The 12,002-nt window shown below is 47.6% G+C and overlaps 2 protein-coding genes across 7 annotated transcripts in view; both read left to right on the top strand.

Moving 5' to 3' along the window:
- KIF13A (kinesin family member 13A) overlaps positions 1–3,559 on the top strand; it is a 114,283-nt gene extending 110,724 nt beyond the window's left edge. For all 6 annotated transcript variants that reach the window (XM_027451233.3, XM_027451238.3, XM_027451237.3 and 3 more), the window contains 2 exons: positions 152–1,223; positions 2,098–3,559. In XM_027451233.3, coding sequence (XP_027307034.2) covers positions 152–1,223; positions 2,098–2,381 — 1,356 coding nt within the window. In that variant the 3' untranslated portion in view covers positions 2,382–3,559. The remainder of the gene's footprint in view (positions 1–151; positions 1,224–2,097) is intronic.
- Positions 3,560–5,921: 2,362 nt separating this feature from the next.
- SIRT5 (sirtuin 5) lies at positions 5,922–11,923 on the top strand. The gene is made up of 9 exons (XM_021275211.4): positions 5,922–6,076; positions 6,316–6,454; positions 7,398–7,531; positions 8,351–8,576; positions 9,614–9,701; positions 10,403–10,456; positions 10,866–10,989; positions 11,543–11,658; positions 11,764–11,923. Exons 2-9 carry the CDS (start codon positions 6,340–6,342, stop codon positions 11,837–11,839), a joined length of 933 nt encoding a protein of 310 aa, XP_021130886.3. The 5' UTR covers positions 5,922–6,076; positions 6,316–6,339; the 3' UTR covers positions 11,840–11,923.
- The last annotated feature ends 79 nt before the right edge of the window (positions 11,924–12,002 follow it).

The raw sequence follows: 12,002 nt of genomic DNA, 5'->3' as shown, positions 1-12,002 counted from the left end.
CTTTTCAGAGGGGTCTTCCATTCTTCAGCTGAGGAGTACTAAACATGTATATTTCTCCATGCTCAGAAGGGAAAAATCAAGTGAGGTTGATTTTCTTGAAAAAGATTACTGTCGTAGGATGCTAATCCCACCCAACTCTCTTCTTTTGCAGGACTCTGAGGAGGAAGACAGTGAGCTGGAAGCCATTAATAAGAAGCTGATAAGTCCACAAAATTTTAAAAATTTCCGACCTTATGTACCAGAGGAGTTTGCTGACTTCAGTGTTTACAATGCTAGCCTGGAAAGCAGGGAGTGGTTTTCTTCTAAATCAGACTTCATGAGTTCACGTGTTCTTGAGAAAGAGGTATCCCGCAGCCCCACCACTAGCAGTATCACTAGTGGCTACTTTTCCCACAGTGCCTCTAACGCTACCCTGTCTGACATGCTTGTTCCCTGTAGTGATAGCACAGACCAGCTAGCCAGTCACGTCAAGGAGCTGGACTCTAATGACTCTTCAGGACCACCCCTTGCACATGATTTAAGATCTTCTTTGAACAAGGAGTTTCGAGAGTCAGAAAAGGAGTTAGCGAGAGAAAAGTTACCTACATTGCCACTGAAAGAAAACAGTGCCTTAACAGAACAAGTCCCACTGTCCCTCAATGCCACTGACAAAGACTCTCAGCATTTACCCAGAGCTGGATCGTTTTCAGCTCTAAGCTCCTCTGATGGCAAAAATGCCTGTCGTACGATTGAATTTTCAGCGCGTGAAGCAACGGTTGAGCACACGATGGACATTGTTGAAGATCATTCATTTACAGAGTTTATGGGCGTCGAAGACGGAAAGGACTTTGACCACTCGACAGCCCCGCAGTCCTGTTCCCTTGCGTCCTCCAACGGAGTGAGTGCCTCAGAGCTGTCCCAAGGAACTGACGAGGAGCAGGGCACGTGTGCGGGCTCTGCAAACACCGGGGAACGGCCTCCGTGTTCTGTGTTAGCAAAAGAGACTTTGGACCACGAGACTTACCCTGATGCTTCCATAGATGACTTCAGCGGGAAGGACCACTTGGATGGCTCCGACTGCGAGGAGGGTGCTTCTGCAGATCACCCCCACGTCTTGCCCAGCTGGGTGGCCGTGGGTGAACAGGTCTGCGTTGGAAGTAACAAGATGGGCACAGTGAGATACGTGGGAACGGTGGATTTCTCAGCTGGAATCTGGGTTGGAGTTGAGCTAAATGTTCAGCTGGGTAAGCCTAAATGTGCTCTTGGTTATCTGTGCACTCAGCGTGATCTATTTTAAGGTTGCATTACAACCACGTGCAGTCCAATTCCATAATAGCTTGGCGTCTGGCATGCAGCATTCTGGGCTTTCTGTTTACAAGGATGTTTTGATAAGCATTGAATTTCAGATGTCTTACAGCCTTGTTCTTCTTGCTAAATGCAAAATAATGCTTTGCGTGTTGTAGTAGTTCCCATCACACCTGTCTGCTTTTATAGATCAGAAAAACAAGCAAAGCCTAAAATCGGCAGATATTTTTCTCTCAGTGTGTGTGTTGATGGGCAGTGCTAACAATGGGCACCACCAGTCAAATGGGTTGGCTGCCTGTAGCTTTCAGAGGTTTGTTGTGTTTTGTTTTTTTATCCCCCGGGCAAAAACTTGATTATAGAGTACAAGTTGTCTTTAACTTTAACTTGATGGGGTCTGGAAGAAAATCAGTGTTCTGTAAGTGTTAAGAGATTCCAACAGAAAGTGCCTTCAGATCCTCAGACAGTATTTTTAGCAGTTTAATAGCTTTTAGCACTTATACTTGTCTGACAGATAAGTTTTAAGCTTTACAAATAACTGGTTTTGAGGATCATTTTTTGAAGTGAACAAATGTTTACCTTTTTAAACTGTTAGTTAAAGTAGTATTTTAGGTAAAGTCACCTCTTTGGTCACAGTTCAAGGCCTCCTTTCCAGGTTTTGCTCACGCTAGTGCTTGTTATCTGTGTGGTTTTAGCACTCACAGCTAAAAACCTTGGCTCTTTCACAGACAGCCAAAAACATGCACTCTTCGATGCTACAGTTATATTTTCTGATAAATTCCGATGATTAATTGTCTGCATTTATTTTCATCGAAGGGAAGCACGACGGAACTGTAAAAGGTAAAGAGTACTTCCACTGCAAGCCACGACACGGCGTGTTTGTTCGTCCCGGACGCCTCAGTAAAGCACCAGCTCCCACCAGGAAATGGAGTAGCACTTCGCGGTCTCAGGCATCCTCCACTGTAGAGAAACGGAGAAGTTCCGTGCTTCAAGGCTCATCTTCCACGTCTAAAACAGGAGAAGTCCTCTGTCATTCAGGAGACGCGGCGGCTTCTGCTTTTTCTAGGAAACAGGAAAACAGGAAATCATGGATTAACTAAACGGCAGTATTTTTGCACTTACTACACGCGTCACTGTGTAGAAAACTTTATGGATTTTTGAAGCTATTGTACATTTTAATCTGTCCATACAGAATGTGTATTCTCCAGAGTCCTTGACTTAATTCTCTAATTTTTTATAAATAATATATATATTATATATATGAATGTGTATCTATAGTTCATCTGCCAGTGGGCAGATACGGCTGCACACTAAAATACAGTTAAAGCTGACCTGTAGATAATTGAGGTACTGGACTATTTGTTACGCAACAACTTGGGAGATATATTTTAAACAACAAAAAAAAAATATTTTATTGTGGAAAAACAGGATGTAAATCCGTATTCGGAAAAAAAAAAAAAAAACTACGGTTTGCTGTTCTTCATTACCAAAGAACTTGTTTTAGATTGACACATTTGCTGTTTATATCTTTCTATTGTAAATGTTTTAACGGATAACGTGGTGCCATGTTTCTTTTAGTCACTGGGCACCGTGCAGCCTTATGTTCTGTGTTTAAGCACACTGAAATATCCAACTGCTTCATCATTTTTTTTGTCTTCCTAGAGGCCTGCCACTGTGCTGACTTGGCATTGTAGTGAAGTGACTAACGATGCCTGAAGCTCAGAGTCTGGTGTTTCATGTGTTAACATAAGCCAGCCGGGCAGTTCGACTGCAGAAACAGTATTACTGCAAGGGCGTGAGAGGACAACATTTGGGGTTTTGTTTTTGTTTTTTAGGGGTTTGTGGGGGAAACAGGGAAACAAAGAAGCAGTAGATGGATCGTGACTGCAAACTTTGCACTTGTTACTTGCTGGTTATTATCAAGATGAAATAGAAACTGCTAAAGTAATTTTAATCTGTAAAGTTTATTTTAATAATGGGAATGATGGAGGGATTTGTGTCTGGTGCTCATGAATTCCTAAGAATGTTGTTCCACGTGTAGATACTGTAGATGCCTGTACAAGTGTTCTGGATGTTTGTAAAGTGACATGGTAAAAAATGGGTGAAGTGAATGGCCTGCTGTATCTGTTCTCTTTGTTCTTAGCAAGTGAGTGATTGCGATACCTGGGACCTTACTGAAAAGCTGCTGTTCTTTCTTTGATTGTTGTGTACAGTAAGCGGACTCTAGTGTTTTACTATTTACTGTAAAGAACTGTAATTTATATACTGCCATACTGTATTTAATTGGTACAGACGTATTGTGTGTTAGAATACAGACTGTTTACTTGGGATTTTAAAAAAATGTTTGACTTGTATTTGATACAATTTGGTTTCATGAAACCCAAGCTGATACCAGCGGCTGGTGCTCAGATGCAGCATACTTTGTACCAGTGGTGAAGGACTGCGACTGGAGTGGAACACGGGGTGGCGTTAACCTGTTATAACTGCTTCCTGCAGCACAGGATAGGAAGAGCCCACGCGGATACACGTTCCTCCTGCTGCTTTCCCTTCCCTTCGCTCCAAGGGGGAGCAGAGGTGCATAACTCCTACCAGGGAACAGCACGGGCGCTAAAAGCGTGTGTGGGCCAAGGGGAGACTGGACAGGTTCCTGGAAGGCAGGCTCCTTACTCAGTGTGTACGGCCCTCGTCCGAGCAGAACGCGGTTGGCAGCTGGGAGGGCGGTGTGCAGGGGGGCGGGCAAAATTCAGTGTGCTTGCCCTTGACATAACTTCTGGCAGCTCTGGGACGGGATTCTCACATGCTTGTGTTAATCCATTTTGGCGGAATGAAGACCTTTACACAACTTGTGGTGTCCAGCTGCTCTTGCTGCGTAAACGACGACTCTTGCTGGAGGAAATTACCAGAACAGCAAAAATTTCTTTAGGCAGGAATATTTTGTCAGGCACAGATGATCCTAGAATGCTGCCAAGTGTCTTGAAGTTAATTTTTAGATGCCACTTAACCTTTTTATAAAGCTTTTTAAAAAATGTGTGTATGTATATGCACATTTGTATAAATATTTGTCCTAGGCCACTACAAACAATTTTGAAGGTTAACGTAGCCATTCTGGTATGACAAAGATGCAGAATTTATACCAGGTTAGCATCAGCTGAGCTAGGCTGTGCATTGTTCTCAGCCTTTAAGAATACAGAATACATGAGTGCTTAAGAAACACTGAAATAATTGTACTTCCTGGAGCATAAAATCTACAACTGCCAGAGAAACATAAAGAAGCCAACCTGTTTGCAAGCTGTAAGCCTTTGGCATAACCTGTGCTATCATGATGTTTACTTTTTGCAAAGTTGGCACATTAACACATCCTGCCCAAGGTTAATTTAAAGTTAGAAGAAAAGTGCCTAATGATTGCTGGGACATAATGTGAAAATGCAGGCAGGCCTTCTGGTTGATGTGCTTCTCTGACTGGACTGCATAAACAGAAGCAGGTTTTCTGTTCCTCGGGTCAGGGGAGCAGCTTGCTGTCCTGAACTTTGTAACCAGTGGAAGAATGCCACGGGGAGCGTCCAACTGCAAATTGCTTTTCATTGTTTCTAAACACTGTCTTAACCAGCATCTAAAACACACTGCTTAATAAGCAGGATGTGCAAGCCATTCTAAGACCTGAAGTTAAAAAAAAAAAAAACACAAACCAAACCCCATCATAATGCCAAACAGCAACTGACAGTGCCAGTCTGCCATTCAGTCTGAGCTGTCAGCACAAACCTGTCAGCCCAGTGGTTTGGCTACTCCAAATGAAATTGTGTAATTTTAATCAGCAAGATAATTGCAACGCTAAGTTAGATCAGTGGCCTTCCATCTTGTTTTCTGAATCGATGAGCTTTTTTCCCAAGCTTACAGTCCTTTATGCAGATTCAGACGGAGCTCTCAGGGAACAGCTGGCTCCCTCCAGCGATCACAAGCAGGGCCTTCAGCCGCTGCTTCTCATGTCCCCAAAACTCCCCCACAAAAGGCTCCTTTCGTATCTGCAGCCAAAGGCAGAGCACAAAATGCTGTCACACCAGTGCGGAGCAGTGCCATGGAGCAGCATACATGTAGAGGAGGAAAGGTGAGGTGTGATCTAGCAGGAGCAACCTGCCCCATCCTCACCCGCTGCCTGCCCCGTGCTGGTGTTCCCCTTCCCCTCTGGCAGCATTTCCAGTCCCGTACAGGCCGGGCAGAGGCCGAAGCTGCTCCCTGGCCACTTCTGCAGCCTGGTGGTACTTGTGGAGGGCTTCCTCGGGTCTGGGGCTGTTTTAGGAAACCCTGAGCTGCTGATGGCACAAAACTCACAGGGGAATAGAATCACAGAACGTCCCGAGCTGGAAGGGCCCCACGAGGATCATCGGGTCCAACACGGGCGTACCCCAAAATTCAGACCATATAGCTGAGAGCACAGCCTCATAGTATCGCCTGAAACCTCAGGTGGGTTGCCAGGCACTGACGGGCTGTGAAGCTGCTGCGGAAGGACGGGCGAGGCTGGGTGCAAGCAGCCGCTGTGCCTCGTTCCGTGGCAAACCGAGCTAAAACCAGCTCTCCTCACCCCAAATCCGAGCCGGCGCGGGGCCGCCCCTTCCCTTCCCTTCCCCGCCCGGGGCTGGAGGCGGAGCGGGGCGGGGCGGGCCGGGGACGTGCGGGGCCGCACGGCGGGGCCGGGGCCGGGGCCGGGGCCGGGCCCAGCGCCTCCGGGAGGGCCGGGACCGGTGCCGGGGGTGCCGCCTGATGAAGCGGGGCAGGCTGCGACCGTGAGGAGCCTGGGACGGTGAGCGCCCTGCGGTGGCACGGAGCCGCCCCAGGGGGAGCCGGAGGCAGCGCTGAGCCGCCCGGCTCAGCCCCTCGGGGCTTTTGGGGTCGCTGCTGCGGTAGCCCTACTGCCAGGAGGGGCGAGCAGCATAGCTGCTGAGCCTCCTAAGAAAATAATAACCCGAATAGCGTTTGTGCCCTGCGCTTCACGGAGGATTCCCTGAGTGATCTGCTCGTGTTGCCGCTGTTTCTTCACAGGTGAAGCCCCCGGAGGTGACACCGATGAGTCTCTTCCAGGTTGCCAGCAGAAGGTTGGTCCCCCAGGTGTCCCGCGCTCTTAAGCCTCCTTCTGCAAAGAAGCAGCAGCTTTGCTTGGAAATGGCTCGGCCTAGCTCAAGTAAGACTCGTGTTTGTTTGCCTCGGTCTCCCGAACAGATGACAACCAAGCAGAAGCTTGATTTAAAACTCTAGAAAGTCTCATGCCATAGACAAACCCTGCAGTTAATTCAAAATGAGTGTGGAGCTGATTTGGTTTTGGGCTGCTAGGGTTTATCTCCTGTGCCTACAGACTGTACAGCTGCACCCCCCTCGCGTAGCTGCACTCAGCACCTTGCCTTTGACGTATTTATGTTTAATATTTATAACTTAGGCCCACAAATGTACGCTGCTTTATTGCACTTCCTTTTCATACCCCTAATGGGCAATAAAACTCAGCCCTCGTTTCTTTGGACGGGAATTATGGAGGGCCTCGAGCATGGGCAGCAGCTCAGGGGCAGGGTGTTGGGTAACCTCAGAAACCTTGTTTAGTGTAGTAGTAAAAAAAAAAATAATTACTGTATATATTTTTAAACCTGAAGACGCGCCCTAACTTGAAGTAACCCCAGGTTGGGGCTGACCTGCTGGAGAGCAGCTTTGCAGAAAAGGTCCTGAGGGTCCTGGTGGACACCAAGGAGACCAGGAGCTGCTGAGGAGCCCTGGTGGCCAAGGAGGCAAACATCCTCCTGGGTGGAGCGAGGTGATCTGACCTGAGCTGGGAATTAGGTCACCTCGATTTTGAAGGCTTCATTTTAAGGCTTCTGTCTTTCCAATGCTCAGTGTATCCCTGGTTTGATACATGTTGCCCTACTGGGTTTGCTCCCATATTTTTGAGGCCCTCCAAGAAATGCCTGTCAAAATCCAATATACAGAAACTCAGAAAATAAATGGTATTTGGAAATTGAAGTCCTGGCAGGTGCATGCAGAAGCCATTTCTGGATGCTTGTTGCCAACACTGTCTGTATGGCCTCTTTTGTAAAAATTAAGTGTCTGAACAGCTGTTCATCCTTCTCCCCCATGTCCAGATATGGCTGATTTTCGAGAAGTCTTTGCCAAAGCAAAGCACATAGCCATCATTACAGGAGCTGGTGTTAGTGCCGAGAGCGGAGTTCCCACCTTCAGAGGAGCTGGAGGTTTCTGGAGAAAGTGGCAAGCACAGGTACGTACTCACGGCACGCATCTGCACTGCTGTGTTTTTCCATCAGTTTTTCCATGTGAGTGTGAAGAGTCAGAAGAAGCTAGAAGTGTTTTTCCATGGTTTGGTTTATCAGCCATTTGGGAAAAATGAAGTTTTTGCAGACAGCTCTGGGTCTTTCTACTGTCCTTGTTTTCTTGCCGCCTTGCAGCTTAGCTGTTTGCTCTTGTTTGGACACCTCAGTGTTTTGCTGCCTCATGGGGCCCTTCCTAATTTAAAATCTTAAGAAACTTCTACCAAAATAATAAAGGGCAGTACCAAAGATACCAACTACTTTTCTTTTAATGGTGGCTTTAGATTTTACAGGCACATTATAGAGATGTTAGGCTTGTAATTTGGCCTGTGCTACATCTAAACTAAAGCAGAAAAGAAATTGCTAGCACGGGAGGTGCATCCGCACAGCACTGAGTTTTATGGCTGCTGCGTGAATGAGTTCTGAACGCCCCACATGGTGCGTGGGGAAACCTCTCATCATCCTTTGGCCCGTACTAACCTCTTCGGGATTTGGGGGGCAGCACAGAACGAGGTCCCAGTGTACCGTGTCAGGCCTTATGTGATGTCCAATACAAGTTACCTCCTCTCTCGGTAAGATACCTTGGCTCGTGGTCCTGGTGGGACGTGGCTCACGACCTGTATTCCTGTCACTGCATCTGGTTACGAGTAACCTGAGCCTGTCCAGTTCTGCAGGGTACAGCCAAGCTGGCAGGATGCTGCTGGCCTCCATCTGGGCGCGGGGCTCTCTCGCACCTTCCTTATCGGAGCAATGTGTTGCATCTCTCTCAGGAACTGGCCACTCCGGGCGCTTTTGCACGCAACCCTTCCCGTGTGTGGGAGTTTTACCATTACCGCCGGGAGGTGATGCTGAGCAAGCACCCCAACCCCGCGCACATTGCCATTGCCGAGTGTGAAAAGCGGCTGAGCAAACAAGGAAGGAGCGTGGTGGTCATTACTCAGAACATCGACGAGCTACACAGGAAGGCAGGCTCCAAGCACCTCCTTGAAATTCATGGTAAGGATCAGCTCACCTGCCTGCCACGAGACGGGAAAGTTTTGGGGAGAAGGAGTGGGATGACTGCTGGGAGAAATGAAACTTGTCTTAGCTGCATGCTAGTGGTTATCGGTTTATTTGTGGTATCACCCTGTTCTCTTTTGGAAGTTGTTTTGGGCTCTTCATACTCCCCTTTATTTGTCACTGCCCTTTTTAATGGGTTCTGACCCACACAGGAACTGGTTCTCCCCTCCCACCTGCTTGGGTTTGCCTTACATCCACCTGAATGCATGCAGAGGGTGAAACCTGGCTGATCCTGCTTCAGAAAGGGGAAAAGAGTCTATCGGGGGCTTCAGCTGCGTGGTGGCAGTGGCGCCACAAATAAAAAGCCTCTGGGCAAGAGCTGTGCTGCCAGCCCTGGCGCTCTGCCCTCTGTGCTGCCTGCCGCTTGCCCTCTGTCCTGTCCTGTCCTTCCTGTCTGTGCTTCGCCTTCCCGAGGAGGAGGGGACTGGTAGTGACAGAGGAGCATGATGCAGTTTGTTTATTTACAGTTGTGGGTCCAATGATAGATCCTGGGGTATGGTTACATTTTGATTATTCTTATTCTTTACAAAAAGAAGCTCCACAGCACTTGTTACTAACTCTACAAAAGTTTACAGGTATACCATTTGGGTTTGGGGAGTTTGCATAAAAAAAGTGGTGTTAACCAGCATGTTATTACTACTATTATTATTATTATTATTATGGACAATGTTTCTCTTTTAAGGGGAAAAAACAGTAAGCAGAAATCAACTCCTTTGGTAGTATTTTAAGGAATGATTTTCCTCTCAAAAACTGCAACTTGGCTGTCCCGGGCTGCAAACTAAACATGTGTGCGTGCGCTGTGCAGACAGTGCCTCAGTCAGAAGGCTGCCGGGTTGCAACACCTGGTCCTGGTCGTGTGTGGGTTACCCACAAGCCAAACAAAGGCCACCGGGGATAAACATCGCCACTTGCTTGTACAGCCACGCTTCAGAGCACTTGTGTGATCCCTGATGTTTCCTTTTTCTGTTTTTCAGGAAGCTTATTTAAAACTCGCTGCACCAACTGTGGAAACGTGACTGCGAATTACAAGAGCCCGATATGCCCAGCACTGGCGGGGAAAGGGTAATACACCTACCTGCCTTGCAGGCTTCCTGTGCTTCCTGGTTAGGCTGCTGCACGCTTTGAGAACAGCTCTTCGCTCCCATCCTCTTTGTTTTCCCATATTTCAAATCATGCGCTCATTCCTTACATCAGGCTGTCATTGCTGTAGCATATAACCAGATTGTCCTCTTCTGCGTCTCTTGAGCACCTAGTAGCTCTTGTGCTTCTACGCATCAGTGAGATTCTTAGGATTACAGGTCTTGAAACATGTGTGAAACAAAAAGGAAGGAAAATCAGTTCCCAGGGTTTCTTCTTAAGTTGCGGAACAGTCCTGTGGGCTCCTGCATCCTTTTTCTTTCACTGTTGAACTTTAAAAAAAAAAAAAAAAAAAAAAAAAAAAAAAGAAAAAGAGGGAGGGGATGATAGGCATAGGCGTAAAGTTTTAGTCCCTTTGCATTTCACCATATCTTTAGATAGCTTCACAAATAGTTGTTGTGCTCTTGTCAGACTTTGAGAAGCCGATTGCAGCTCTGGGATAATTCTGCATAGAAGTCTGCCTGCCCTGTGTGTGGTAGGCTAGGGTGGTAGGAGATGTTTAAGTTGACTGAAGTTGCAGATTCCTTGATTAGAGAGTGTGCTTTAGGGAACACCAAGTTTTTAGTAATATATGAAGTGCACTCCCTTTGTGTGATTGAATAAATATTTCTATTTTGTAACCTCAGGGCTCCAGATCCAGATGTAGAAGATGCTTCAATTCCAGTTGAACAGCTTCCTCAGTATGTATTGATGACTTTATTTTTTGCTATTGATTCTTCATATGTGATGCATCTCAAAGTACTGTTTGTGTCATTCTGGAAGGACACGAATTCATTCTGCGAGATAAAGAGACACGGGTCTTTGCCCAGAGACTGAGTCTAAATCTAAACCTAACGTCAGGAAAACCCCAGACAATAGGAGTGGGTGCTGGAAGGTTACCATGATGCCAAAGTGATTGCTTGTTTGTGTTCTTGAGCACTGAGGGCAGAACACACCTGGAGTCATGGGCTTGGTTGCGAGTAGTAGGAGAATTGAAGTAAGAAACTAAGGCAGATGTGTCTAAACGAGAATGAAAACCATTCTGTCGCTGTGCAGGTTGAAATGCCCGCATCAGAAACATCACGCCGTACCTCTGTGATTTTTAAACAGGTGCGAGGAAGATGGCTGCAACGGCCTCCTTCGTCCCCACGTTGTGTGGTTCGGTGAAACGCTGGATCCTGACGTCCTCACGGAGGTTGAGAAGGAACTGGACATGTGTGACCTCTGCTTGGTGGTGGGTGTGGGTCTTGTCACCTAGGAGGTTACAGCGGGGGGGCTAAGTCCAAGGGTGGCGCATCCTGGGTACAGGAGATGCCTTTGTGCTTCCCCAGGGGAGCTGTAAGCCCCCGAGAATTATTTTGATGATCAGTTTTCTTTTTTAAAAAAATTACAAAGTGTTGTAAGATGGTAGTTAGCTATTGGCGTGTGCTGCTGCTTCTTTTTTTTACACGCCACGTACATTTTGCATCACTGACTGAAACATTTGCTTGGAATATTGCCTGCTGCTCACCAAATAATCTCAAGTGCTAGAGGGGACGCTTTGTTTTGCGTTCCAGAAAGTAGTCTGCCATTTGGGGCATTAAAGCTGTAAATGAGGAGAAAACAAACAAACGTGAATCCAGAAAAGCAAACAGGCTTCTTTGGGTCAAAAACCAAATGAGTTTTGATTCCTATACCACATCAGGTAGCTAAACGTGCAGTGGCACTAACTGTACATCTTTCACCTCATTTCTGTAGGGCTCTTGTGTGCTTTAGGGCTTGCTCATGGCTTTTTGACGCCCCTGCAGGTGGGAACCTCCTCAGTGGTGTACCCCGCTGCCATGTTCGCCCCTCAGGTGTCCGCCCGAGGAGTGCCAGTTGCGGAGTTCAACATGGAAGCCACTCCTGCTACAGACAAGTTCAGGTAAGGCTGGACTGTTAAAAAAAAGAAGATAAAACCCTCCTTTTATTTTTTCCCTGATACGTGACAAGGCAGCCTGCCCTTCTAACACCAGCTTCTCCCTTGCAGGTTCCACTTCTCGGGCCCCTGCGGGACCACGCTGCCGCCGGCGCTGGCCCGGCACCACAGCGAGATCACCGCCTGAGGGGGCCGGGGGGCGTCTGTGTGTGTGTGTGTGTGTGTGTGTGTGAGGGGGGGCGAAGGTTCCACAATAAAGGCGGCACCTGCCCGCAGCCTCCCGCTCTGCTGGGGTATGGCCGGGGGAGGGCTCTGAGGGGCGGCCGTTGGGCGGTGAGGGGCGGCCGTTG

This window comes from Anas platyrhynchos, chromosome 2 (genome assembly GCF_047663525.1).
Source record: "Anas platyrhynchos isolate ZD024472 breed Pekin duck chromosome 2, IASCAAS_PekinDuck_T2T, whole genome shotgun sequence".
Lineage (NCBI taxonomy): Eukaryota > Metazoa > Chordata > Aves > Anseriformes > Anatidae > Anas > Anas platyrhynchos.
Note: the sequence above shows the minus strand (reverse complement) of the source record. Positions and strands in the feature narration are given on the sequence as shown.